The 27,668-nt window shown below is 52.6% G+C and overlaps 2 protein-coding genes and 1 pseudogene across 4 annotated transcripts; 2 read left to right on the top strand and 1 right to left on the bottom strand.

Annotated features, from left to right (window-relative positions):
- The first annotated feature begins 33 nt into the window (after nt 1-33).
- LOC111161756 (NADH:ubiquinone oxidoreductase subunit A7) lies at nt 34-7,471 on the top strand. The gene is made up of 4 exons (XM_022525677.1): nt 34-107; nt 534-583; nt 3,594-3,743; nt 7,282-7,471. Exons 1-4 carry the CDS (start codon nt 57-59, stop codon nt 7,370-7,372), a joined length of 342 nt encoding a protein of 113 aa, XP_022381385.1. The 5' UTR covers nt 34-56; the 3' UTR covers nt 7,373-7,471.
- A 3,047-nt stretch (nt 7,472-10,518) lies between these two features.
- On the top strand, nt 10,519-14,943 carry LOC111161806 (CD320 molecule). Of its 3 annotated transcripts, none has more exons than XM_022525779.1 (5): nt 10,519-10,694; nt 13,251-13,364; nt 13,710-13,943; nt 14,290-14,372; nt 14,488-14,943. In XM_022525779.1, exons 1-5 carry the CDS (start codon nt 10,568-10,570, stop codon nt 14,584-14,586), a joined length of 657 nt encoding a protein of 218 aa, XP_022381487.1. In that variant the 5' UTR covers nt 10,519-10,567; the 3' UTR covers nt 14,587-14,943. The 3 variants fall into 3 exon arrangements, with proteins under 3 accessions (XP_022381487.1, XP_022381485.1, XP_022381486.1); XM_022525777.1 differs by having other exon boundaries at nt 14,214-14,372; XM_022525778.1 differs by lacking the exon at nt 10,519-10,694 and having other exon boundaries at nt 13,058-13,364; nt 14,214-14,372.
- A 5,926-nt stretch (nt 14,944-20,869) lies between these two features.
- LOC111161641 lies at nt 20,870-22,387 on the bottom strand (annotated as a pseudogene).
- Between the last annotated feature and the right edge of the window lie 5,281 nt (nt 22,388-27,668).

The following is a 27,668-nucleotide window of genomic DNA, read 5'->3' as shown; positions in this document are numbered from 1 at the left end:
TTCCCAGCAGCCCTCGCGGTAGAGACGTCACCGGCGTCCTTCAGAGCAAACGGAAGATGGCGTCCGCCACTCGCTTCATCCAGCGGCTGCGGAACTGGGCATCGGGGGTGCGCGGGGCGGAAGGGGCCAAACGGGGAGGCTGAGGGTTGCGTGCACCTTGGACCCGCTCCCGCTAGTCCCCTTCTTCCTGCACCCTTGGGCCTGAGGCTTTTACTACCGAGATCCCCATAGGTCGGAACCCGTGTCTCAGCCCGAGACCCCCAACTCGTGACTGCTTCAGCAAACACAGCCCCCTCCACCCCAGCCCTGGACCCATTCTGGACTGAGCTCTGTCTAGTCCCGGACCTTCTTAGCTCTGTATTTTGAGGCCCCGGCCTTCGCTTTTCTCTTCACCTCTAGGGCCCACATCCCTGTACCATTTCCGTCCGACCTTCCCTTCTCCACTCCTGGGATGCCTTGTTCCCTCGCTCTCTCCTCTCCTGGAGGACCCTGCGGGTTGACTGCCTTTCTCCCCCCCCCCCCCCACCCCCCAGCACGATTTGCAGGCGAAGTTGCAGCTGCGCTACCAGGAGATCTCCAAGCGGTGAGCAAGCCCCGCTCGCTGCCCACACTCTGGCCTTGTCCTGTTATTCTTTTTTTCTTTTTTGAAGATTTTATTTATTTATTTGACAGACAGAGATCACAAGTAGGCAGAGAGGCAGGCAGAGAGAGAGGGGGAAGCAGGCTCCCCGCTGAGCAGAGAGCCCGATGTGGGGCTCAATCCCAGGACCCTGAGATCATGACCTGAGCCAAACAAAGGCAGAGGCTTAACCCACTGAGCCACCCAGGCGCCCCTTTGTCCTGTTATTCTTAACATGGGGAACAAAATGCGTTTTCCTTTAGGCCCCGGGTTTGCTGGGCGGGCATCTTGCCTCCAGTCCCTGGCAGGCTGTGGAAGCAGAGGTTTGCTTTTATCTTTCCTGTACTCACAGCCGGCAGCTGGTGGAACGGTCAGGTTGGACATGAATTCAGAGTGGGGATTGTGTAGCTGTGGAGTCCTCAGTGTGGTCCTGCCAGTTAGGGTTATCATCCCCAAGCTACAAATGAAAAAGTGTGAGTTTCAGAGAGACAATAATTTTCTTCAAGTCACTCAGAAGCTAGAAAGTGACAGCTGGGATTTGAACCCAGAAGTGGCGTGATTCCAAACTCATTTAAAATGTACAAAAATTACTTAATATTTACAAGCCCCTGCCATGTCCTCAGGGATACCAGGACCAAGAAGAAAAGTTATTATCCCCATTCCTTTCACGGAGCTCAAGTTCTAGAAAGAGAAAAATATAGTAGGGAAATAAATGCAACAGGTAAAGAGCATTCTGGAATGCTCTGAAGACAGACTAAATTAGAGTCAGCTGGGGGTGGCTACATTAGGTCAAGTGATCAGGAAAGGTCTTTTTTTTCTGGAATTGACATTTGAATGACCTCAGTAATGAGCCAAACGGTTATGATTGAAAGAACATTCTGAACAGAGGGAACAGTATGTGCCAAGGCTGTTGAGGCCCGTCAGAGCCAGAAGTAGGAAGGAGGTCTGTGGCTGGAACAGTTGGAGGGAAGGAGGGATATCAGTATATTGGAAGTCCGAGGAGGAGTAGGCGAAGGTAAGGCAGCCATTGAGAATTAACACGAAAGGAAGACAACTAGCATTTGAATAACCAAACTTATGCGAATGTCTCCCTGTTAAAACTAATCCCAAATATCAGAAGTTTGAAGTTGATTTCTCTCCAGGGTAGTTGGTAGGCCAGTTGAGGAAAAGGGTTTATAAAGTTTACAACCTCTGTAGGGTCGTGGCGCCCCCTAGTGATTCCTGTGTGTCTCTTGTGCATGCGGTTCTTAACCCTTCTGCTAGGTGGCAGAAAGCTATGGCCAACCCACCAGGGGTGGGGGGGTGTCATCTGCACTCTAGGGGTTAAGCAAATTCTAACTGCCACACGGGATAGTGCCTCCCCCTTTTTAAGATTTTATTTCTAAGTAATCTGTACACCAAACATGGTGCTTGAACTCACAACCCAGAGATGGAGAGTCACACGCATGGGGCGCCTGGGTGGCTCAGTCATTAAGCGTGTGCCTGTGGCTCAGGTCATGACTCCAGAGTTGTGGGATCGAGCACACCCCCCACCCCCCACCCCCACATTCGGCTCCCCCGGCTCAGCGGGAAGCCTGATTCTCCCTCTCCCACTCCCCCTGCTTGTTTTCCCTCTCTGGCTATGTCTGTCAAATAAATAAAATCTTTAAAAAAAAAAAAAAAAAAAAAAAAAGCGTCGCACGCACCACTGACCAAGCCAGCCAGGTGCCCCAGAATATTGCTTTTACTCATTTACTCTAAAGATCTGATTGATTGATTGATTGATAGCGAGCGTGCACACACGTGTGAGCTGAGGGAAGGGCAGAGGCATACTGAGCGCAGAGTCTGATGTGGGGATCCTGAGACCATGACCTGAGCCAAAACCAAGAGTTGGACACTTAACCGACTGAGCCACACAGGTGCCCCAGGATATTGCTTTTAATATCAAATTTTTATATTTTTATATATTTTTTTCATTTTTTTAATATAATGGCTGTTATTTGTTTTCAGAAAAACTTAAATCCTGGCAAAACAGCTAACCAATTATTGTAAATTAATTAATTAAACCAATTACTGTAAAACATGGTTGAATGAAAACCCGGTGATTTTATGATTTCTCCTATTTTCTCTGCCTCTCCTCTCTGCTGTGTTTTCTGGGGAGGCTTCTCTCTTGTTTTGAGGTTAGCATTTCCATTTTACGCTCCTGGCTTCTTTGTAAATTCACCCTAGGTTTTAGCCCAACCCAGGGCAGAGCTCTGATCACTCGTCCAGCCCTGGCTATAGTGTTGGTGACCAGGCAGGAAATGCAGAGACCTCAGAGGACAAGGTGCTCTTTGAGTAATAAGCCTTGATCCCAGTAGGGTTCTTCAGAGTTCCTGAGATAACGGGAAACCCAGGAGTTCTGTAGCCTGGCTTTTGGGAACAAAGACCCTCAGAACACAAAACACACGAGGTCTGGGGCTGTCCTGCAGCTGGAAGTGAGGCCAGATGGAAGCTTTGGGCCATGGTGTAGTGGGAACAGGCCTGGGGTTCCAATCTGGGCTGCCCCCTTCCCTGAGAAGCCTCAGAAAAGGTCCTCCATACATTTGGGGCATATCTAGGCCTTGCCTTCCAGCACTTTCACACCCGAAGTGTAGACTGCTACCTCCTTCAGGGCCCTGGATCCTGCCTAGCCATGCATCCACGACAGCGGATCAAGGAATTGCCCTGGCCTGCCGCAGTGATGGAGGCGGCCCAGGCCAGTGTAGCCAGGAAGAGTGACTTTATATTAGGGCTGCCTGGGGGGCTCAGTTAAGCGTCCGACACTCGGTTTCCGCTCAGGTCATGATCTTGGGGTCGTGGGATCAAGGCCCATGTTGGGCTCTGTGCACAGTGGGGAGTCTGCTTGAGAATCTTTATGTGAGCGTTTACACTTGCATTCGCTCTCTCTCTCAAATAAATAAAATTTTTTAAAGTGATTTTCTGTTTGCTTCAGTGGTGATGTTTTTTCCCGCAGAACTCAGCCTCCTCCCAAGCTCCCCGTGGGCCCCAGCCACAAGCTCTCCAATAACCACTACTGCACTCGCGATGGCCGCCGGGAAGCTGTGCCGCCCTCAGTCATCATGTCCTCCCAGAAGGTACTGGCGTCAGGCAAGCCTGCGGAGAGGTGAGCACCCCACAGCCCAGAACCAGCCCTTTCTCTTGCTTGTGCCTTTCAGGGACCCACTGAGCGTCACCTGTGTCAGGAACTGTGCTGTGGGGGCTTTTCATGGGAGAGCTCTGTTAATCCCCACCCAGCCTGGGGTGCATTTCCTACAAAGCGAATGAAACTTCACGCTCCCATCAAGGGCTCTGGGAGAAGCCCAGGTCTTGTTTTGTAATTTTTTTTTTTTTTTTTTTTTGAAATGGAGGCATAATTGATCTATAACATTATGTGAGTTTCAGGTGCACAATGTAAAGATTTGGTATTTGCATACATTGTGAAATGATCACAGTAAGTCTCCTTATCTGTCCCGCACACAGAGTTACACGTTTTTTTCTCGTGATGAGAACTTTTAAAATCTGCTCTCTTGGCAACTTTCAACTATGCAGTAGAGTATTTTAACTCAGTCATCACGCTGTAGAGTACACCCCTGGGACTGACTCATTTTCTAACTGGAAGTTTGTACCTTTCGGGCTGTTTCACTCATTTCACCTACGCCCTACCTGTCTCCTACCTCTGGTGACTATCAGTCTGTTCTGTGTATCATGAGTTTGGTTTTGTTTTTGTTTGGTTTTTAGATTCCACACATAAGTGAGATCCTACAGTGTTTGTCTCTGATTTGTTTCACTTAGTGTAGTACTCTCAGGGTCCATACATGTTGTTACAAATGGAGGATTTCTTTTTTTTTTTTTTTTATGGCTGAAGAGTTTTCCATTCTGTGCGTGTACGTGTGTGTGTGTGTGTGTGTGTGTGTATACACACATGCAACCACATTTTCTTTGAACTCTTCTTAAAGAAAGAATTGTATTTTCTTCTCAAGTAGGCTCCACACTCAACATGGGGCTCGAACTCATGACCCCGAAATCCAGAGTCGGATGCCTCACCAACTGAACCAGCCAGGTGCCCCAAAGAAAGAATCATGTAAATCTCAGGTCCCTTAAAACCCAGTTTGGTCCCTGGCCTCAGGTGCCTTCTCTCAAATAAAAGGGGATGATACTAGTATCTACTTTAGGGGTGCCTGAGTGGCTCAGTGGGTTAAAGGGTCCTGGGATCGAGTCCCACATCGGGCTCCTTGCTCGGCAGGGAGCCTGCTTCTCCCTCTGCCTGCCTCTCTGTCTGCCTGTGCTCGCTCGCTCTCTCTCCCTCTGTCCCTGACAAAAAAAAAAAAAAAAAATCTTAAAAAAAAAAAAAAATAGTATCTACTTTAGGGAGTGTATCTCAGTCCACTCAGCTGCTGTGACGATATCATAGACTGAGGCGGCTTATAAACAGCAGGAAGCCCTTTCGCACACTTCTGGAGGCTGGAAAGTCCAGGATCGAGGTGCTGGCAGGTTCCGTGTCCAGCGAGTACACTCTTCTTGCTGCGCAGATGGCATTTTCTTGCTCTGTCCTCATGTGGTGGAAGGGTAAGGGGTGTCTGGTCTTTCTTGTAAGGGCACTAATCCCATTCACGGGGCCTCCTCCCTTAGGACCTAATCACCTCCCAAGCGCGCTGCCTCCAAATACCGTCACGTCCGGGGTTGAGATTTCAGCAGGAGTTTGGGAGGCATAAAACATTGAGTCTATAGCAGAATTGTTAGGAAGTTTAATCTTCATAGTTAATATTTGTAAGGTTTTAGGATGGAGTCAGTGCCATGCCTGCCTCCTGACCCCTCCACAAGTTGGGCAGTGATGGCCCCTGTTGCAGAAGAGGAAATCGAGGCACAGAGAGGCCATGTGACCTGACTGGGTCACACAGCTAGTGGGGAGCAGAAGAAGGATTTCAGACCAGTTTGCTCAGACCCCCAGTGGTGTCTGGACTCTATAGCCGGTTCATCATATGGTCTGCAGCCAGTGTTCCGTCCTTTTTTTTTTTTTTTAATTTTTATTTTTATTTTATTTATTTGACAGACAGAGATCACAAGTAGGCAGAGAGGTAGGCAGAGAGAGGGGGAAGCAGGCTCCCTGCTGAGCAGAGAGCCCAATGCGGGGCTCAATCCCAGGACCCTGGGATCATGACCTAAGCCAAAGGCAGAGGCTTTAACCCACTGAGCCACCCAGATGCCCCTGTTCCGTCCTTCTTTTTTTTTTTTTTTTTAAAGTTTTTATTTATTTATTTGACAGACAGAGATCACAAGTAGGCAGAGAGGCAGGCAGAGAGAGAGGAGGAAGCAGGCTCCCCGCTGAGCAGAGAGCCCCATGTGGGACTTGATCCCAGGATGCTGAGATCATGACCTGAGTCAAAGGCAGAGGTTTAACCCACTGAGCCACCCAGGCGCCCTGTTCCGTCCTTCTTGAGCCTCAGTTTCTATATCTGTAAAATGGGATGGTGGGCTTGCAGTGTGACGAGATCTGTAAGGTGATGAGGCCGGGCAAGGCCTGCTGTGTAGTTAGAACTCAGTGAATGACCAATGTCATGGTCCTTGTTACCTTCTGATTCTCCAGAGTCCAGCACCAGACTGGCACACTACCCAGTTCCCCCCACAGCCCCTCACCTGCTCCTGGGATGCCTGACTTTTCTAGGGAGGCCGCTTCTGCCTCTTCCACCTCCTTCAGACCCCTGGGAGGGTGGGCAGCCCTGGAACCCCTGCTCCTGGGGGTCTTCTCCACAAGAGAGAAGACCACCCGCCTCCTCTCCCTTGTTGGCTGACCGTGCGCCAGCCTCTCTGGCCCGAGGCACCAGGGGCCCAGGGGCTTGGGTGTCTTGGGGCACCCTCCTTGGATTTGTTGCTAGTGTCTCTCTTGGGGCTCACTCTGGGTCAAATGGTGCATTCTTTTTTTTTTTCTTCCTCTTTTTTTTTAAAGACTGATTGATTGATTTTAGAGAGCTGGCACATGCATGCATACACAAGCAGGGGAGAGTCGGGGGCAGGGTGGTGGGGACAGACCCCCCCTCAGCCGGGAGCCTGATGCAGGGCTCAGTCTCAGGACCTTGAGATCATGACCTGAACTGAAACCAAGAGTCAGACGCCTAGCCGACTAAACCACCCGGGCGCCCCAAACGGAGTATTTACCAATTGCACTGGACTCTCAGCCACATTAGACTGAGGCCGGGTCTTAGCGCTCTGCCGGGGCACGGACAGTGCCTGCCACGTGTCAACTGCTCAGCACCCGATGGGGAGAGAGCAGTGGGCGCCCGTCACCTGATTGCTTGGCCCTTTTGCCAGTATCCTATTTGGGGGCAACAGGAGTCGGGTGCTCGTCCACCCTGGGGCCACAAGTGGGAGGGGGTACTAGAGGAGGCAGCCAGCTCTTCATGGCTGCCTTTGAGCTCAGGAGCCAGGGCAGGCTGACTGGGCATTCAGTGGGGGCTTGGGTGCGAAGGGGGCTGGCCAGCTCCCAGCGAGGGTTGGCTGACCCTCTGGGGGACCCCAGTGAAGGCGTCTGGGCATTCTGGGCATTCTGGCCTGCGCACAGTCCCGGCAGGCATGGTCTTGCTGGACGCAGGTGTGGGGCTCCCTCAGATCCGCCCACGCTGCTCTCCGGAGACCTGGCCCTAACCAAAGTCTCTTTTCCCTTCCAGCTCGGCTGCAGCTGCCACTGAGAAGAAGGCTGTGTCGCCAGCCCCTCCCATGAAGAGGTGGGAGCTGTCCAAAGACCAGCCTTACCTGTGACTCTGCTCCCAGGGCCACCTGAGTGCTTCCCCTCCGTGTGTTCCTTCCGAGGAGAACGTGACCTAATTTATGACAAATACACCCAGCTCTCTAGTGTCACTTCTGGTTCTGACTTTTTGAAGCTGCGTACGACTTCCTGGATTTCCTGTGGAAGTTGGTGCTGATTCTGCTCACTCTGCCAGCGCTCCAGGGCGGGGAGAGGGAGAGGGGTCCCTGAGCTTCAGGGTTACACGCTGTCACTGGGCACCGAGTCTGATGCCATGGGGTCCAGAGGCTCCAGTGTTGTCACCGTCCCTTCTTGGGGGCCTGGCTAACCTAGAGAGCAGTAGGCTGGGTTCTAGGACCTTTGGGTGTCTGGGCACTAACGGTGAAGGACCCCAGGGCTGAACGCAAGCTGCTCCCTTAGGTTTCTCGAGTTCCTGTTGCTGTTGCTCATGTAGACACCAGCCAGCGCCCTTCCACGGCTGCCCCCATCTGGCCTTGAGTGCCCTGCAGCTTCGTGGGGGTGACCGAGGACAGCAGGGCAAGTCCCAGAGAAGGCTCACCTAGGACAGGTGAAGAAAGGCCTTCCTGAACCAGATATCTTTCTTTCTTTTTTTTTTTTTTTAAAGATTTTATTTATTTATTTGACAGACAGATCACAAGTAGGCAGAGAGGCAGGCAGAGAGAGAGGAAGGGAAGCAGGCTCCCTGCTGAGCAGAGAGCCCGATGCGGGACTTGATCCCAGGACCCTGAGATCATGACCTGAGCCGAAGGCAGCGGCTTAACCCACTGAGCCACCCAGGCGCCCCAGATACCTTTCTTTCTTTCATTTTTTTTTTTAAAAGATTGTATTTATTTGACAGAGATCACAAGTAGGCAGAGAGGCAGGCAGAGAGAGAGGCGGGGCGGAGGGGGGGGGTGTGGGTGGGCAGGAAGAAGGCTCCCTACTGTGCAGAGAGCCCAATGCAGGGCTAGATCCCAGGACCCTGAGATCATGACCTAAGGCAAAGGCTTAAGCCACCCACGCACCCCATGAACTAGAAACCTTTCATTGTGGGCCTGGGGAGCAAGGTGGAGTCAGCCTAGGAGAGGAAGGGGCTGGTCCTTGTGGAGGAATGAGCTGTTGAGTGAAAGCCAGAAAAGTAAACCAGGTCTGTCCGAAGGAACAGTGGGGAGCCATGTAGGGACCTCAAGTGGGGGCGTGTCATGGCTGCCCTGCGGAAGAACCCCCACAGTCCTTCAGTAGGTGAGGAGATGTAGGAAGATCTGGGTGTTGCTACTGCCCTGCTCTCTGGAAGCCAAGAGCAAGGCAGGATGTATCTTGGAGCCTCAGAGTTGGCGATAGAAATGCTAAAAGCTCACCTGGGAGAAAACTCCCGGCTGCAGCCCTCAGGACAGGCTTTCTGGAGGCCGTGGGACTCTAATTGGAGCAAAGGCTGAGTCAGATTCAGGAAAGAGATTGGGAGGGAGAGGAAGTCTGGGCAGGGTGTCCTGAGGTCACAAGGAAGCTGCCCTGAGGGCTGAATAGTTCCGGTGACACAGACTTGAAGTTTCGCAAGGGAGTGGGGGTGGGAAGGCGGTCTGACACCTGAGGTCTGCGCACTAGGGACTGTTTTGAACGCTCTGGGGCTCTCGGCTCCTTTGTGTAGCAATCCTGGGAGGTCATGGATGATGCCACACCCCCTCGGCAGAAAAACAGGAATGGAAGGACAAGAACTTGCTAGGCTCAAGAACATTGAACCTGACAGCTGATGAGTCCGCCTAACTACTACAGATCCACGGCGTCTTCAGCTTTTATCCCTGCACCCCAGAGACCTCTGAGCCTCAAAGATGGGGCACTCCCCACCCCTGCCATGCACAGTCCTGTTTGTCAGCTTTCCACCTGCCTCTGCACCTGTACACCTTTGCCTCTTACCCATTTCCCCTGGGATATTTGGGAGATTTTTTTTTTTTTTAACAGAAAACCCCGACAAACACATATAATATACACACTCCAAAAACAGCTATAACTTTCAACATTTTCAAATCGTGAAGCTTGCCAACAACCTGCAAACAGAGCCCCTTGTGGGAAAACTCGGGATGCTTTAGTGTTGCTCCCCAGGAAACGGGGGTGGGGGTTTGGGGTGATGGTCAATGCTTGTACACCTAGCACTGAGGGAGCACCACTTGTCTGGGGTTCTGCTGGCAGTCCACCTGTTGCCTCTTCTGAAGGCAGAGCTATTGATAAAGTATTTATTTTCGAGAAAACTCAGCCTCTGATTGGCTAGAAAGTCTGTAGAAGGTTTGTATTTTTTTTAAAATATTTATTTATTTGACACAGAGCGCACAAGTAGTCAGAGCCGCCGGGAGAGGGAGAAGCAAGCTCCCCGCTGAGCGGGGAAGCCCAATGCTAAGGCTTGATCCCAAGACCCTAAGGATCATGACCCCAGGGAAAGGCGGACGCTTAACCGACTGAGCCCCCCCAGTCGCCCCAGAAGATTTGTATTTTATGTGTATGGGTTAAGCATGAGAAGAGAAAGCCCACGGGCGGCCTTTGTGTATCTTGTTTCGGAAGAATACGATCTACCTCCCGGTGAGGAAGACTGAAGGAGGCAGTGGGCGTGGGTGAGCGCTCCCAGGTGCGAGGGGCAGGACCCCTGATGGAACTTCTGGAAGTGTTTCATTCATTTATTCACTAAATATTGAAGAGCCCGCTATGGTGGCAGACCCTGTGCTGGGCACTGGGGACGCAATGAACAACACAGCACCCCTGTCCTACCGCTGACCTTCTAGTGGGTCATGAGACACTAAGTCAAAGTGAGCAAAGTAGCAAAGCTGGGCGCAGAAAAGAAGCTGGAGGAGGCATAGGCTGGAGCGTGCCTCAGGGGGTGGCTGCCATATTAACTATGATAATTAGTCACATTTGCTGCGGGATCCTTGCGACGCCTTCGATGTTGTGAGTAGACACCGACGAGTTCCTTTATATCCCCACAGTTTCTAACTTCAAACGGCCCGGGATTTTTCCATAGACCTTGTCACTAGGAAAAGTGGGTTAGAGCCTCAAATTGTGGGTCCCCTCGTATTCGGACCTTTAGGGTAGCGTAGCCGGGGGCGCCGCGGATCCTTGAGGCGTGGGCCCCGCCCCCGACGGCGGCGCGCGTGCGCGGGGATAAAAGCGAGGCCGGGTCGGCGCAAGGTTAGTTCCAGGGCGGGGGCGGAGCGGCGAGACGCTGCATGGCGCAGGGCGGAGTGCGGTGGCCGGCAGCCCTGGGCCTGGCGCTGCGGCTGCTGTTCGGCTTCGGGCTGGGCCTGCAGGCAGCCCCGACCCCGGTGCCGACCCAGTCCTTGGCCCAGGCCCCAGGTGAGTGAGCTCCGCGCCCCGCGTACCCCGCGCGCGCGTCCCTCCGCCGGCCCGCCCCGCGCGCCGGCGGCGCCTCGCCATTGGCTGTGCCGCTCGTGGGTCCCAGACACTCCCCGCGCACGTGGCTCGAGACTCTGGCGTGCAGGGAGCCCGGCCCTTGAGCCAGTCTTCCCCAGAGAGCGACCGTCGCCTGGGTGGCCCTGCCTGCCTCTCGCTGCCCGGCTTCTGCCTTCTCACGCCCCACTCCCGCTCCGCTTTGGCGGATCCCCTTGTCACCTCCAAGCCGCCCTTCAGCCCAGCGTGGGCATGAAGGCTTGCTGGAGGCTCCGGTTGTCCGACCTCTAACTGCATGGCCGGTCACCTGGTGCCTCTTAGCAGCAGCTGCGGCGAATATACCCCCGTCCGACCCCGAGGCCATATGGCTGAGTTTCCTGGGCCACCAGGCCCCACCCTCCCCATCCCTGCGCCTTCCTCCTCTGGCCTTAGAGAGCAAAAGGTTTCTCTCCCTCCCGGTAATCCCAGGCCCTTGGACACCTGCTCCTGGGCCTAAGTGATCTTGGTGGCCATCTCTGAGGTTCCCAGAGCAGTGGGATAGAGTGATCTCCCTGTAGGCACAGGTGATCCTCGCTTTCAGCTGTGAGCTCCCGTCTGATCTGGTCTCCTGGCTCATCCCAAAGACCCTGCCTTTACAGGCTAAATGTTCCTGGGTCCTTTAAGGGGGCAGGACTCACTTTAACCAAGTACCAAACTGCAAGTGGTCTCCTCTTCTCCCGACCCTGAGATAGGGACTCCTAGCGTGCTCCTTTTACAGGAGAGGGAACTGAGGCTGGACGGGAAAGTCACCGGTCACTTTTTCTTTTTTTCCTCCACTGGTCACTTCTAACTCCTGTCTGACCCCACAGCCCTATGAGGCCTGGTGTGCTGTGCTTTGCCCCCCCTCTCCCCCCCAGTATCCAGGAAGAACCCACACTCCAGGGAGGGAGGTCTGGAGGTTGGCAGGGCTGAGAATGGCTAGGCCTGGAGAGGAAACCGCACCCAGAGATGGCCAGACACCCCCAACCCCCTGGGGAAGGAAGCCAGATCCAGGTCCGGCCATACCTCTTCCTGACTTCAAAAGCTCCGGGACTGTGTGGGCCACAGGTATCATTGTGCCTGGGGGCCTGTAGATGGACTGGCTGTGGGGAACAGGGGGTCTGGAGGCACAGGCCCAAGTAAAGGTGAAAGTGGCAAGAGTACCAGGATGGACTGGAGAGCCACTAAGTTGGGGCCAAGCAGGTATTTGCGCCACCCCCTTCTCCCCCACCACTGCACCCAAGAGAAGAGCCTTAAAGGCCATTCCTTTCCTCGGTCTGTTAGATTCCCTCCTGCTGGCCCACGTTCTAGGCCCTTCCATGCTCCTCCAAATCAGCACGTAGCCTGAGCCTCACTGCCTGGGGCCCAGGAAGGCTCAGCTCTCATCAGGACACAGCCTGGACCTTGGTGTGACTCGTGTCTGTATCGCCCTGGGCTTGCGGGCACGAGGTCCCGGCCCTGATCTCCACCACGTGTCCAGTCTGTGTGGATACCAGTTTGAGGACCGTTATTATTGGGGGAAGGCAGAGCGTCAGGCCTCCCTGAGAGGTGCAGGAGACCCTCTCCGAGAAAAAAGCTGAGATCTGAAAGCTGAGGAGGAATCACCAGTTGCAGAGTGGGGAGAAGAGAGGGAGGACTGGGCCAGGAACCAGCACAGGCAAAGTCCCTGAGGTGGGAGCGAGCCGGGCCTCTTGGAGAACAGTGAGCAGGCCAGGGCAGAGGGAGCTGGTTGAAGAGGGAGGAGGAGGGAGGCGGTGAGGTCCAGGAATTGTTCGCAGTGGGGCTGGACCGGGCCTTGCGACCCCATAGACAAAACGGATTTGGCACAAGAGGGTCAGGGGAAGGGGGCATGGTTTTGAGCAGAGGGGAGGGCAAGGGCAAGTGACTGAATGATGTGACTCTGAGGTCCCCAGTGTCCAAATGGAGATGGGGACAGGGCCTTGTGAGGAGGCGGCACATTCAGGATGGGGAAGGTGGTTAGATCTGGGAGGAATTTAGGAGGTGAGTGGACAAGCCTTGCTAACTAAGCAGGTCCTCTGCCCAGGGCCTCAGTTTCCCCTTGGCTAAGCAGGTGGGATATAATGGGCCCTGCTGACCCTGACCACGGGCCTGGTCCGGGGCAGGCTTGGAGATGGCCGCTACCCCAGTGCTTTGAACTGTGGATCTTGGAGGGCCTCTTGGGGAGACCGTCTGGCCTGGAGCCTGGTAAAGACTCTGGGATCAGTGAGACCTGGGTTCAGACCTGGACTCTGCCACCAGCGCTGCAGCCTGGGGCTTTGTCACTCTCCTCAGTGTCTTCTGCAGCATGGGCATGGCAGGAGAACCTGCGCTCCAGGCCTCCCACCGAGTAGGTCCTCCGCAAATGGTGGCTACCAGTGTCATTCCAGCGCCCTGGGACCTGGCCTGTCTCCTAGTGGTCGCAGTCTGTAACCTCCATGCCCCTGGCCTGGCGCCTCCCAGACCTCACTTGTGTGCCCCTTGTAGGCTCCTGCTCGCCCACCAGCTTCCAGTGCCGCACGAGTGGCTTCTGCGTGCCCCGCACTCTGCGCTGCGACGGTGACAAGGACTGCCCCGATGGCAGCGATGAGGAGGACTGCAGTGAGTGGCTTCGCTCTGGGGTCGGGGTCGGGGCCGCAGGGGGTGAGGCGCTGGTGCAAGGGGTGTGGTCTTGGGGGTGATGGGGCGGGGCCTGAGAGTGGGCAGGTCTTACAAGAAGAGGTGGGTTTACTGGGAAGGGGACTTGGGGGCGGGGCTCGGGAAGAAGGGCTTGAAGGGAGGCCAGGCCTCGGCAGGTGGAGCTAACAAGGGGGGATCTTTAGGATGTGTGGATTTTCTAAGGTCACCTGTTCCTGGAAGGCAGGGGCTTATGAGGGGGCTTGGTGGAGGGGCGTACCGCAGCACTGTTGGGTGGGTGTTTGGGACCTGACTGACCTTGTACCCCAGGGATCAAGCCTTGTGCCCAGGACGGAGAGTGCTGGCCACCCACTGGCAGCCCCTGCCCTTGTGACAACATCGCTGACTGCCCAGATGGCATCGTTGAGAACAGTCACAACTGCAGTTCCCAGTCCTGCCCGGCGGGGGAGCTCCGCTGCCTGCTGGGCGGTGCCTGTGTCCCACACACGTGGCTCTGTGATGGCCATCCTGACTGTCCCGACTCCAGTGATGAGCTTGGCTGTGGTGTGTGCCCTGGGACCTCAGCGTGCCTGGAGGGGTGGGGAGGGCTGGCCGTTAGATAAGGACACTTGACACCCTCTGGTGGGTGACCAGGCTAAGTGTGGACACTTGCATCCACCTGGGCCTGCATCCTCTGGGGGCAGCGGGAGATGAGCCGCAAGGTCCCTCCCACCCCTGTCCCCCGCATTTGGAACACATGTTCGTGTCCCCGTGGTCTCCCCGCCCCCCTGCCAGTGCCCACCCCCAGCTGCTGAATGCCTGGACTTATTGCAGAAACTGAGCCCCTCCAGGAAGGGACTGCCACATCCACGGGGACCCCCATGACCCCGCACAGTGTCCCCTCTCTCAGGAATGTCACAGCCACCCCCACTGGGGACGAGGACTCCGTCCAGTCTGGAAACCGGAGTGCTTGTGGGGTTATCGCAGCTGCGGGTAAGATGGCCAGGCCCTCCTTCTCCTGGGGCTTGGGGAGGACACAGGCTGCAGACCCCCTTCTCTGTGCGTCCAGTTCCTGCTCCTGCTGACTCCCGCCTGTCTGACCCTGCAGTGGTGCTCAGTGCCGGTGTGGCCGCCATCTCCCTGTTCGTGCTGTCCCGGTTCTGTGCCCGGGGGCGCCTGCACCCGCTGGGGCTGCTGGTGGTCGTGAAGGAGTCCCTGCTGCTGTCAGACAGGAAGACCTCGCTGCTCTGAGGACGAGCCCTTGCCACCCAGGCTCCCGGTCCCGGAGCGGCGGCAGCTCTGGAGACCTTGGACATCCGCGGCGGCGCACGGGTGCTGGCACACCAGCCCTCAGCCGTTGGTCCTTCTGGCCAGGCAGCACCATGGAGCTGAGCTCCTGCAGCTGGCCCCAGAGAGGCGGGGGGTGCCGGGGCCCCGCATGGGGGGAGTGCACCGCAGCCGGCACGGAGGGGCTGGCCCCAGTCTGCTCCCGGGAGTGGCCCCACACGTAGGCACTCCTCCTGTCCGCATCGGAAGCTGCTGATTAAAGTTACTTCACATCCTCCGTCTGCCTCCGGGCCTCTGTCTCCCTCTGCCCGGGCAGCCCAGGGTCTCCCAGCCCCTCCTCCATGGTGGCAGTGTCCCCAGAGGGTGGGACTCGGGGACCCAGCCCTGGGCGCTCCCTCAGCTGCTCTGCCTCTGGCTTCTTGGGACCCAGAGGAGGCAGCGGTGGGGCTGGGGCATCGGGTGGTCTTCCTTACCCACCGGCCCCTGTGCAGAGTCCTCGGGGACCGCTGTCCGTCAGGCTTCTCGCTCTTTTGGAGATGTAAGCTGGACGTCCCAGGGCTGGTCTGGGCTCCACCCAGTTTTGTTTTGTTTTTTTTTTTTAACGGTTTTATTTGTTTATTTGACGGATCAGAAGTAGGCAGAGAAGCAGGCAGAGAGAGAGGAAGGGAAGCAGGCTCCCTGCTGAGCAGAGAACCTGACTTGGGGCTCGATCCCAGGACCCTGGGATCATGACCGGAGCTGAAGGCAGAGACTTTAACCCACTGAGCCCCCCAGGCGCCCCGTCCACCCAGTTTTAACATGTGGGCTTTGTGGTCTGGGCTGTGGACTGCCACTGAAAAGACTCACAGTTCCCAAAAGATGGGGGGCGGGGGGCACACTACCCCATGCAGGGGAAGAAAGCACCAGGGTCAGGAGGCGGAGGGAGCTCGAGGAGAACGTGGGCAAGAACGTTTATTGTGGTTCCTGTGGGCAGGCGGGATTGGGGTTGGCTCGTTTGAATAATCCCAGTGGGCTCTGGGAGCAGGCGCCGCCTGTCCTGTAGGTACTGGCCTGTTGACAGTGCCACCATGGGCTAGGAGCGCCTGGGGCATCCGCCTGGGTTTCTGCTCTGTCCGGCCCGCCCCCACTTCACTTTCCTGTCTGCAGCCACTGTTACGGCTGGGCCGGCCCTTGTTCTTCTTAGGATCGCTGGACGCATTTCAGCAAAGACTATCTGGAAACTTCGAGGAACGAGGGCGATGACTCACGAGTCCTCACAAGAGGGCACACGGCAGCCTCGAGGGCCATACAGCGAGGTCACGGGGAACCTAGAGAGAGAGTGGACCTGGGGCTCTGCCTTTGTCAGGTCTGAGGGTGGGGTGTCCAGGGTTTTGGGGATTCACACTTTACTGATGGATTTATTTATCTATTTATTTATTTTTAAGATTTTATTTATTTGACAGAAATCACAAGTAGGCAGAGAGGCGGGCAGAGGGAGAGAGGGAAGCAGGCTCCCCACTGAGCAGAGAGCCCGATGCGGGGCTCGATCCCAGGATCCTGAGATCATGACCTGAGCTGAAGGCAGACGCTTCACCGACTGAGCCCCCCAAGTGTCCCCTTTTTTAGTGAATTTGAAGCATAAAAAGAGGAATTGAGGCTGGGAGGGAGAAGTGGGGTAACTTGGGCAATCAACTAGGCCCCCCAGGGCTTTCTGAAAGAGGGAGTTTGAGGGGCAGGGCAAACGAATTCCTTATCTGGCAGTGTTGCTCGGAGCTGGGTTGGATTTTCTTGTTTTTAGGTTTTTCTCCCCTTTGCTCAGGTGTGGTCAGCATCAGTGGGTCAGAGGGCAAGGGAGGAAGGGGGGTATGAAGCCACTGTCACATGTCACCTAAGCAGAGGTCTGGCTCATCCGTCGGCATCACATGGGTTCAGAGGAGCAAACCCCCCGCCACGTGTTTTCTGTCACGTCTGCTGCCGTTCTTCCGTTCCATGTAGTGAATGGTGGCTGCTGTCCTCTGGGGGCTGGGCCGGGTGGACATCAGCATCTAGAATTTCTCTGGCATGTCTGGTGCCTTGGGATGGCCAGGGCAGTGCACCCCACCCCCCAGGCCCCCAGAGCGAGACAGCCCAGCGTCCCTTTTGATGCCTTCTCTTGCTTCTGTGGAGTCCCAGGTTAGCCCAGATGTGCGTGGGGACCACTCAAGGGAATGAACCTTGACAGGACCCGCATCATGGTGCCATCCTTGCAGGCCACCTTCCACAAAGAGGGGAGAGGGCAGAGGATGGGGCAGGCAGGTGTGGGGGGACTCCTGTTTCCATCAGCCAGCTGACTATCTGTGGGCCCACGGCTATGCCCATAGACAGACATTGGTCCCTGTGCCTGTCCCAGCATGCAGATGACAGCAGTTCTGTGTAATGTAATAAGGGACAGCAGTTCTGTCATCTGCTTGCTGGGACAGGCACGGGGACCAGTGTCTGTCGCTCTGAGGAGGCTGGGGTTTCAGCTGCCTCTGTTCCCCAGAGTGGAGCTCACTCTGCTGTCCCGTGTAGCGGGCTCAGTGAGTCACTTCCAGGAAACCATAAGGACAGTCCAAATTTAAAAGTTGGGGAGGGCAGTGTTTGGGGAGCCCAGGAAGAGGAGGCGGTGGACCCTGGCAGGTGGCTGGGAGCCGGTGTGAGGGGGGGCTCCAGGGGAGGATGGGAGCAGGGGGGACGGGTGTGTGCTTGTCTCTCTAACTCTTGACCTTCCTCTTTTTTTTTAATTAAGGAAAAATTAACATTGGATTAACCATAACCAGTTTAAGTAGACATTCCATGGTGCTTAGTACATTCACAGTGTTGGGCACCTAGTTCCAAGACCTTGCCATCCCCCAAAAGGAAACTCTGCCCCCATTAGCACTCACTCCCCATCGCCGTTCCCCAGCCCCCGGCTCCTAATAACCCCCTTTCTGTTTCTGTGGGATTGCCAGATCTGGATATATCATAACGATGGAGTCGCACCATAGGCGGCCTCTGATGCCGTACTTCTTACAGCTACATCAAGTGTTCAAGGGTCTTCCCCCTGCGTTTCCCTGTGCCCCTTTTTTATTACCCCCCTCATGACCCAGGCAATGACTGATTGGCTTCTGACACTATAGATTCATCACGTTTCTATTTTAAAACAATATTTATTTAAATAATCTCTGTACCTAAGGTGGGGCTCAAACTCTCAGCCCCAAGATCAAGAGTTTCACGCTCTTCCGACTGAGCCCCCACTGCAGTTCTAGACGCAGGTAATAGGTGGCCTGTTCTATCTGGTGTCTTTTACGTGACACATTTAAGATCTGTACCCATTGTTGCATGTACTAAAAGTTAACTCATTTTTTTTTAAGTTTTTTTTTTTTAAATTTACCCACTTGATAGAGATCACAAGTAGGCAGAGAGGCAGGCAGAGGGAGGGGGGGAAGCAGGCTCCACACCGAGCAGGGAGCCGGAAGCAGGCTCCATCCCAGGAGCCTGGAATCATGACCTGAGCCAAAGGCAGAGGCTTAACGACTGAGCCACCCAGGTGCCCCTGCTATGAAGTTAGGTTTAAGTTTCTTCATGTGCTCTTACTCCTTTTGGGTAAGTACCCCAGGAGTGGAGTGGCTGCATCACGTGGTAGGTATATATTTAATTTAATTTAATTTTTTTAAGTAGCCTCCATGCCCAAAATGGGGCTTGAACTCACAACCCTGAGATCAAGAGTCACAAGTGCTACTGACTGAGCCAACCAGGTGCCCCTTTTAATTTTAAAGAAATGCCAACGTGCCTTACAGAGTGGGTGCACTCTTACTTTTCTCCCCAAGCAACGTATTCTTGTCCCTTCGCTTGCTGTGGGCAACCTTTGAAATTTTAGCCATTCTAATAGGAGCGTGATAGTATTACACCAAGCCATTGTTTATTGATGTGAAATTGACGTAAGAGAAAATTAATCATTTTAAAGAGAACAATTCCCTGGCATTTAGCACACTCGTAATGTTCTGGAACCAGCACCTCTGACAGGTAGTGTGTGAATCTTTTCACGGGTGTGTAGCATTTCAGAAAATATCGACTTGGGACTTTGGGATTGCAGTGCATTTCTAGGTTAGTTTGTGGAGGAGGACAAATATTCATTGAGCACCGACAGGGTGGCAGGCATTGTAGGTGCTGGAGACTTGCCTGAACGGAACAAGACCCCTTCCCCCATGGAGAGGAGTTAGTGGAGGTGGCGTGATGGAGCAGATGGTCAGCTACTAAACCCTACTAAAACAGTACATCAGTGTCCGACGGTGCTAAGTTCTGGGATCTGAGTACCAAAGGAGGAGGGGTGGGCTTGCTGGGTTGGGGGAAGAAGGGTCACTATCTTTCTATTTGATAATCAAAAGAGGCTTCCAGAACACGGAGACATTCGAGGGGAGACATGAAGGAAGTAAGTTGAACAGTGCGGGTATGTAGGTGGAGAGCATTCTGAGAAGAGCAAACAGCAAGTGCAAAGGCCTGAGGCAGAAGTGCGTTCCAGAAACAGGAAGTCAGGAGGCTTGTGGAGGGGGTGGTGCAGTGGTAAGAGGTGATGTCAGAGATGGCTGGGGTGGTGGGGGGAGGCACAGAGTGAGGGAGGTATGGTGGGTCCTCTCGGAGTTTTCAGCAGAGAGATGCATGGTCTGACTTAGGCTTTGAAGGGTCTTCCTGCAATACGAAAAAATCCCTCTTTAAGGCAGTGATTTATCTAACTGAAAGCTTCTGGCTCAGGACAAGGTTTTTTTTTTTTCATTTGTTTTGTTTCTGCCAAATTGGTTTAGTAACGGCTGTGTGTAGGTACACTTTGTGCTGAAGCCACACTTATATTATAATTTGTAATGCGGAACAAAAAGCCAGAACGGGGAAGAAAGGAATCTTTTGGATGCTTTCTTCTATTCTCATTACGGTGTGAAATTTCCACTTGGATGGGGTTCTTTGGGTTACATGATTAGGTTTCTTCATTTATTCAGAACGTATTTGCTGTAGATGAATGTTCCCAGCCAGCCAGTCGCCAAGAGCCCAGATATAGAACCAGTGGAAAGGTCCATCATCGGATGAATGGATAAACCTGATGGGGCCCATCTGTACGATGGGGTCTTACTCAGCCGTAAAAAGGAGTGAAGTCCTGTTACAGCACAGGAGAGCCTTGAAAATACGCTAAGTGAAAGGAGCAGAAGGTCGGGTATCATATGGTCCCGTTCATATCCCAGGTAGGGGCAGAAAGAGAGTGGTTGCCGGGGTCTGGGGAGGAGAGAGGGATAGGGGTAGGTAGCTAGAGGCTGTGGGGTTTCTCCTTGAGGGCTGAAATGCCCTACAATTCCTCATAATGCTCGTGGCACAAAATATGCAAATATCCTAAAATATCCTAAATACCCTAAAATCCTAAAATCAACCAAAATGTAGCGGGTGAATTCTAGGGTATTCTAGGGTATGTCGTGGGCTGAGTCGTGTCCCCTCCCATCTTCTGTGCAGAAGCCCTAATCTTCTGTACCTCAAAATGTGACTATATTTAGGGATGGGGCCTTTATTATTTACTGTTAATTTTTAAAATTGTGACAGGGCCTTTAAGGAGGTGATTCAGGAAGCCATTGGAGTGGGCCCTGATCCAATCTGTCGGGTGTCCTTTGGGCAAAGGAAATTTTGGATACACTGAGCAGCCTCACGGATGTGGACACGGAGGGACGACCACATGCGATCACAGGGAGAAGGTGGCCACCTGCCAGCAGAGGAGGGAGGCCTCAGAGGGAACCAGCTTTCCTGGCACCTTGACCTTGGACTTCTAGTCTCCAGAACTGTAAGAAAAAAAAAACTGAGTCCTACAGTGTGGAGTGTTTTGTTACGGTCGCCTTAGCAGACTAAATAAACAGTGTGTCATACCTCAAAAGTTCTTTTATTTTTCTTTATTATTATTATTTTTTAAAGAGCTTTTTTTTTTTAAAGATTTTATTAATTTGACAGAGAGACATCACAAGTAGGCAGAGCAGCAGGCAGAGAGGGGGGAAGCAGGCTCCCAGCTGAGCAGAGAGCCCGATGCGGGGCTCGATCCCAGGACCCTGAGATCATGACCTGAGCCGAAGGCAGTGGCTTAACCCACTGAGCCACCCAGGTGCCCCTATTATTATTATTTTTTAAGATTTAAAAAAAAATGATTAATAGATTTATTTAAAAAATAGATTTATCTAAAACACAGAGTCATCACTGCCAGACTTAATATGAAATGTTCCATGTTCGATCCAATTTTCCTTCCTGGGTGAGTTTTTCTTTCTTATCTCTGTCAGTTTTGAAAACATAAAACCAGAAGAAAAGGGGCCCAATTCCAAACAGAGCTCCTAAGAGCGAAGTCTTGGGAGTGGGTCTGAAATTGAGATAGACGTTTGCTGATCTTGCCTAGGTGCAACGAATCAAGACAGGATCTTTGATGAGCTCTTGGCATTTGGGGTCATAGTACTGAAGCAGATACTCCCATTTAAGTTGGGATCTTACGGCCAACTGGTTGGCTTGTGCCTTCCGGGCTTCCGGAGATATGTTGTATTTGGCCGGGTCGAGGGTAGAGGGTAGGGTAGCCGGAGGCGATGGTTGGTACTTGGGGAACGATGTCTTGGCAATCTGGCACACAACTGCGCCTGCCTATTTTTTAAGATTTTATTTATTTGATGGAATACAAGCATGGGGAGGGGCAGGCAGAGGGAGAGGGAGATGCAGGCTTCCCGCTGAGCAGGGAGCCTGATGTGGGGCTTGGTCCCACCACCCAGGGATCATGACCTGAGCTGAAGGCAGACGCTTAACTGACTGAGCCCCTCAGGCATCCCCAGTTTGGGGGGATTTTTTTGTTTGTTTGTTTAAAGATTTTATTTATTTATTTGACACACAGAGATAACAGGGGGGGGGGGGGGGGGGAGGAGGGAGCTTCTCCTTGCTGAGAGCCCTATGTGGGGCTCGATCCCAGGACCCTGGAATCATGACCTGAGTCGAAGGCAGAGGCTTTAACCCACTGAGCCACCCAGGCATCCCCCAGTTTGGGTTTTTAGTAGGTGCGTGGCGGTATCTTGTTTTAATTTGCAATTCCCTGATCACAGATGTGCAGAACATCTTTTCGAACGCTTCTTTGCCATGTGATATGTTTCGGAATTAGACAACAGTTGCATAGCCTTGTAGATACACTAACTGCCACCAAGGTTTACTTTTAAGTGTACTCTTTGCTGCTGAAGTTTAATTTTATGTTATGTGGATTTCATCTCAACGATAAAACCACACCCCCCCAAAAAGGTGGAAGATGACCCAGCCTATCTGTGTGCTGATGGGAACCATCTGGTACAGGGGGAGGGTTCTGGGGTGGCTTCTGGCCTAGGCAAGCCTGTCTGGGAGCTGGTGGCCCCCCGGGCAAGGTTTAGAAGCTGGTGGCTCCCGGGGGTTTGCCCGGGCTCCGGCCACGTTGTTTACCCACAGCCCCGGAGGGAAGGCTGGCCTGTGGGTCTAGGTGCAGGTTGGCAGCTGTGATGACTACGGATGTGTCTTTCTGCTGGTGTCTGTTTCCTGGATGGGGCGTCTGTTCTGCCCCAAGGGTGGGAGCGCGATGTTGGCAGGAGGACAGATGGGCTGGGGCTGCGGTGCGCGGCGCGCCGGTGTCCCCGAGAATGCAGCGAGCGACCTGCAGGTGGCGCTCTCTCCCTTCACCATCCGGCCAGGAGTCTCCTCACCACGTGCTGCTGCTGGTTCTTTCCCATAGTTCTTCCCCGGGTTCCGGCGTTTGCTTTTGTCTCTAACCTTCTTCGTTCGCTGTCCCTTCAGGTGACCTTCACCTTTGTGTTTTCCTTGTTGTAAAATAAACATAAATGGGGGGGTCTGGTGAAGAAGCTAGCTCCTGCTCAGGTCATGATCTGGGGGTGCTGGGATGGAGCCCCAGGTGGGGTTTGTTCCTCTCCCTCTGCCCCCCCCATGCACCCGCCTGCTCTAATAAATAAAATCTTTTAAAAAATGCATACATAACACGAAGTTTATCGTTTTAACCATTTCTAGGTACATATTTCAGTGGCATGGTGTGCAGCCGTCACCACCATCCGCTTCCAGAGCTCTCCATCTTGCAAAACTGAAGCGCTGTCCCCGTTACACTCCACCTCCCCACCCCCTCAGCCCCCGCCCCTGGCTCCCACTGTCTACTCTCTGTCTCTATGACTTTGACTCCTCCAGGGACCTCACAGCAGTGGAATCATGCCGCGTTTGGCTCTTTGTGCCTGGCTCCTTTGACCTCCAAGGTGTTGTCTATGTGGCAGCAGGTGTCAGAATTTCTGTATTTTTTATTTTTATTTTTATTTTTGAAAGGCTCCCTTATTTCCTTCCATGTACTAGAAATGTGACAAGTCTTTTAAACTGAGCTAGTGCTCATCTTAAGCTGGCTTCTCCTTTCCTCAACGCTTTGCTAACAGACTTGCAAGGACATTGCGTGCGCTGCCCCAGCCCTGGGTCTGCCCTAGCCCTATCATGCTGCAGGTCTGAGTTCGGAGAACCCACCCATGGTGCCGTGGCAAAAGCAAGCATCAATGTCAGAGACAAGTCCGTCAGCTGCCAGAGCTAAATTTCCTGATTTTCTGAGGTTAACTCATCTGAGCTTTTCTGGCTGAATTGTCCTTTGGTCATGATATAATTCTGAAGTCCCCCACCCCCAACCCCGGCCGCCTGCCCCGCTGGTGAGATTTGGTTGGCAGTATGTTAGGATTTCTGCTTCGAGGGACAGTACTGAAGATTGGTGTCAATTTTCCTGTCTTGGTCCAGGGTCTTACCTGTTTTTATTTTCATTTTTTTTTAACATATTTTTTAAAGACTTTATTTATTTATTTGACAGACAGAGATCACAAGTAGGTCGAGAAGCAGGTGGAGAGAGAGACGCAGGCTCCCTGCTGACCAGAGAGCCCGATGCGGGGCTCGATCCCAGGACCCTGGGATCATGACCTGAGCCGAAGGCAGAGGTTTTAACCCACTGAGCCACCCAGGCACCCCACCTGTTTTTATTTTTATTGAGGTGAAATTTACATAAGAAATTGAACCCTTGGAGGGGTGCCTGGGTGACTCAGTCAGTTAAGCATTGGACTCTTTTTTTTTTTTTTTTTTAAGATTTTATTTATTTATTTGACAGATCACAAGTAGGCAGAGAGACAGGCAGGGGGGTGGGGGAAGTAGGCTCCCTGCTGAGCAAAGAGCCCAGTGCGGGGCTCGATCCCAGGCTTTAACCCACTGAGCCACGCAGGTGCTTCAAGCACTAGACTCTTGATTTTGGCCCAGTTCATGACCTCAGGCTTGTGAGATTGAGACCTGTGCGTCGTCGGGCTCCAGGCTCAGTACGGAGGATGCCTGAGATTCTCTCTCTCCCTCTGCCCCTCCCTGCTTTTGCTCACTCTCTTTTTCTCTCTCTAATAAATAAAGAAAAGAAAAATAAAATTAACCCTTTGAAAGCAAACAATTCAATGACATGTAGTACGTTCACAGTGTTTTACAGCTACCACCTCTGTCTGGTTCCAGAATGTTCCCATCCCCACAAAAGGAAACCCCATACTCATTAAGCAGTTGCACTGCCCACCCCCTACCCTTCCCTCTTCCGTGGGTAACCACCGATCTGCCTTGTGTCTCCATGGATTTGCCCATTGTGGAGATGTCATACGAACAGAATCACGCGATATGTCACCGTGTGTGTCTGGCTTCTTTCCCTTAGCATCTTGTCGTATGTTACGCCGTCCTCGGAAAGGAAACCAGCTGTTCCCCTCCTCTTGCTTCCTTTTCCTATTCCTGATATCAACCAGCATCAGGTGGGAATTATCTGCTACCTGAAGGGCTGATAAAACTTGATTGTGGTTTAACAATCTTGGTTCTGTCCTTTACGGAGGAGGGCTTTGTCTCCCCATTGTTTCCATCAGTCACATTTATGGATCTACTTAGGTTTTCTGATTCTTCTTGGTGTGAGTTTTTGCTTTTTATGTTTTCCCATAAATGTATTTATTTCAGCTGGATCTTCAAATTTATTGGCTTATAGTTCTCTGGTTTTTTGCTTTTAAATATTTTGTTTATTCATTTGAGAGGAGACAGAGAGAGACAGAGCGTAAGCATTAGCAGGGTGGGTGGCAGGCAGAGGGACTCGGGGCCCAGTCCCAGGACCCTGGGATCATGACCTGAACTGAAGGCAAATGCTTAACCATCTGAGCCACCCATGAGACCCTAGAGTTCTTTGGTTTCGTTTCAGTCTTCTGTTTCGTTTTGTTTTGTTTTTACCACCCCTCACCCGCCATCTCCACAGCCACCAATCTGTTCTTTGTATCTGAATTCGATTTTGGGTTTTTTGTTTTTTTGGATTCCACAAGTGAGGTCATGCGGTGTTTGTCTCTGACTTATCTCACTGAGCAGAACGCCCTCAAGGTCCGTCCATGTTGTTGGAAATGGCAGGATTTCCTTCTTTCTTGAAGCGAGTCGTATCATGTTGTATGTATCCCTTTTCTTTATCCATGGATAGACACTTAGGTTCTTTCCCTGTCTCGGCTCTCGCGAGTCACGTGGCAGAGAACCTGGGGCTGTGGATATCTTTTCATGGCAGGTTTTACTTCCTTTGGGTAAATTCCCAGAAATGGAATTACTGGATCGATGGTAGTTCTCATTTTCGTTTTTTGAGGACTCTTTTCCAGCATGGTAAGATGCACCCATTCGCTCTCCCACCGGCAGGCGCACGGGGGTCTCCTCTGTCCCTGGCCCGAGACAGTTGTTAGTTGCTCTTAACGTCACATATATTTTTAAAACTCTCCTCACTTGCCCCTGCTCATTCTCCCCAAGTGTTTATCTCCTTAGTCTTCCCAAAGAGCCAGGGTTTGGTTTTTATTCTTGGCGTCTTTGTTCCTTTGCCTTCTGTATGGTTGATTCCTGCTTTAATCTGTGTTATTTCCTTGTTTTCTTGTGTGGGGTTTTCTCTATTGTGCACTTGCTGGCCTGCCGCCCGGTCCCCTCTCTGGCTGTGCTCAGCCTCCCGCCGTGGGAGTGCCTGGCTGGTCCCTGCAGTCCTGTTCAGAGATCCCGGCCAGGCTGATGGGCTCCTGGCCCTGGATTGTGAGTCCAGGGTCTGCGTGGGTGAGGCCAGGCTTCTCAGGGCTGAGCCGTGGGGCAGGGTTGGGGACTCAGGTACAGGCAATGGGATGTTGCATCCATCAGGGGGAGAAGCCAGTCAAAGAAGAGGTGAGAGCAATCCTAGAAGGCTTCCTGAAGGAGTAGCCTTGTCTGGGCTGAGAGGTGGGTAGAAGTGGCCCTTGAATGGTGAGCCTTTAGCATCTTGGAGAGGGCTTGTGGGCCCCTCTAAAGAATGGATAAAAACCTTGTACCTAGAATAAGAACAGGACAACTCTAGAGAAAGCACACAGATACACAGGACAGCATGCCTAGGTTACAAGAAGAAACACATGAAGATACGACGGGGAGCACGCTTGAGCACGTATGGGCTGTAAGCAGCGTGACCTCAGTGAGCATCAGAACACACCTGACCCACAGGGCGCCTGAGTGGCTCAGCGGTTAAGCCTCTGCCTTTGGCTCAGGTCATGATCTCAGGGTCCTGGGATCGAGCCCCACATCAGGCTCTCTGCTCAGCGGGGAGCCTGCATCCCCCTTCTCTCTCTGCCTGCCTCTCTGCCTACTTGTGATCTCTGTCTGTCAAATAAATAAATAAAATCTTAAAAAAAAAAAAAAAAAAAGAACACACCTGACCCGGAAACAGATCTTCAAAGATTTGCACACGAACGATCATAGCAGCGCAGTTCACAATGGTCGAAAGAAACAACCTGGATGTCTGTCGGTGAGCAAATGGATAAACCGGATGTGACCTAGCCGGACCATGGACTAGCATTCACGCATCAAAAGGAATGAAGGGTAATGAACAACATACTGAACATTCAAAACATGGGGCTGAGTGAGAAGCGTGGACATGATAGGTCATGGATCCTGTGATGCCATCGCTATGGTTCCGTGGCTTGGAACAGGCAAACCCAGAGAGACAGAGGGCAGGTGGGTGGTTGACAGGGGCTCGAGGAAGGAGGAATGGGAGTGAGTACCAGTGGGGGGTGAGGTTTCCCTTTGGGGGATGGAAATGTCTTGGACCCCAGTAGAGGCGGTGGTGGCTTGCCACTGAATCATTCACTTTAACTATTGATTTATTTTTTAAAAGTATTTTATTTATGTATTTGACACGGGAGCAGGGGTGCACCAGGTAGAGGGAGAAGTGGGGAGCCTGATGTGGGGCTCGATCTCAGGACCCTGGGATCATGACCCCAGCCGAAGGCAGAGGCTTAACCGACTGAGCCACCCAGGTGACCCTGAATCGTTCACTTTAAAATGATTAATTTTATGTGAATTTGACCTCCATAGAATAACATATATTAAGAAAAAGTTTTCCATCATTTCCGTAGATGTGGAGTATGAAGGGGACTCTAGCTTGTTCTAGCCATCCCCTCTGCAATCTGCCGGCTTCCTCTGCACAGTATTGTGTGTGTGTGTGTGTGTGTGTGTGTGTTTAAGTAATCTCTGTGTCCAACGTTGGGGCTCAAACTCACAATCCAGAGTTCAAGTCATACGCTCCTTCCACTGAGCCAGCTGGGCACCCTGCCCCACCCCTACTCAGTTTTCGAAATCTTTTTATTGTTTTATTGTGAGTTGGCATCTATAAAAAGGTACACCAAGAAAACATTATGGACACTTACAAAGTGAACACCTGCTTACACCCAATTTTCAGTTAAAAAGCTCATTCTCGCACTTTCTCCCCTCCCATTTTGTTTTATTGGCGTTTTGGCAAAAATGAAAAACAGGGAAATATTAACAGGAGAAAGAAAGTGATAATCGTTGCTGTCTCTACAGCCCCAAATTCATTATCATTGATGTTTTGATATATTTGCTTCTACTACTTTCTGTGTATATTTGTTTAAAAATATGCAAATAATTTTTACTTGCCCGGCTGGCTCTGTTGGTAGAGTATGCAACTCTGGACCTCTG

This window comes from Enhydra lutris, unplaced genomic scaffold, assembly GCF_002288905.1.
Source record: "Enhydra lutris kenyoni isolate GAN:26980312 unplaced genomic scaffold, ASM228890v2 scaffoldscaffold86, whole genome shotgun sequence".
NCBI classification, from domain to species: Eukaryota; Metazoa; Chordata; class Mammalia; order Carnivora; family Mustelidae; genus Enhydra; species Enhydra lutris.
The sequence above is the reverse complement of the archived record's forward strand: the minus strand, read 5'-3'. Positions and strand labels throughout refer to the sequence as shown.

Bases quoted from the DNA above. Each gene is read 5' to 3' on its own strand.
- LOC111161756 (XM_022525677.1), top strand. From the start codon at position 57: ATGGCGTCCGCCACTCGCTTCATCCAGCGGCTGCGGAACTGGGCATCG. The intron at 108-533 runs GTGCGCGGGGCG...CCCACCCCCCAG, and splicing joins TGCGGAACTGGGCATCGGGG to CACGATTTGCAGGCGAAGTT. The intron at 3,744-7,281 runs GTGAGCACCCCA...TTTCCCTTCCAG, and splicing joins TCAGGCAAGCCTGCGGAGAG to CTCGGCTGCAGCTGCCACTG.
- LOC111161806 (XM_022525777.1), top strand. From the start codon at position 10,568: ATGGCGCAGGGCGGAGTGCGGTGGCCGGCAGCCCTGGGCCTGGCGCTG. The intron at 10,695-13,250 runs GTGAGTGAGCTC...TGCCCCTTGTAG, and splicing joins GTCCTTGGCCCAGGCCCCAG to GCTCCTGCTCGCCCACCAGC. The intron at 13,365-13,709 runs GTGAGTGGCTTC...CTTGTACCCCAG, and splicing joins CAGCGATGAGGAGGACTGCA to GGATCAAGCCTTGTGCCCAG.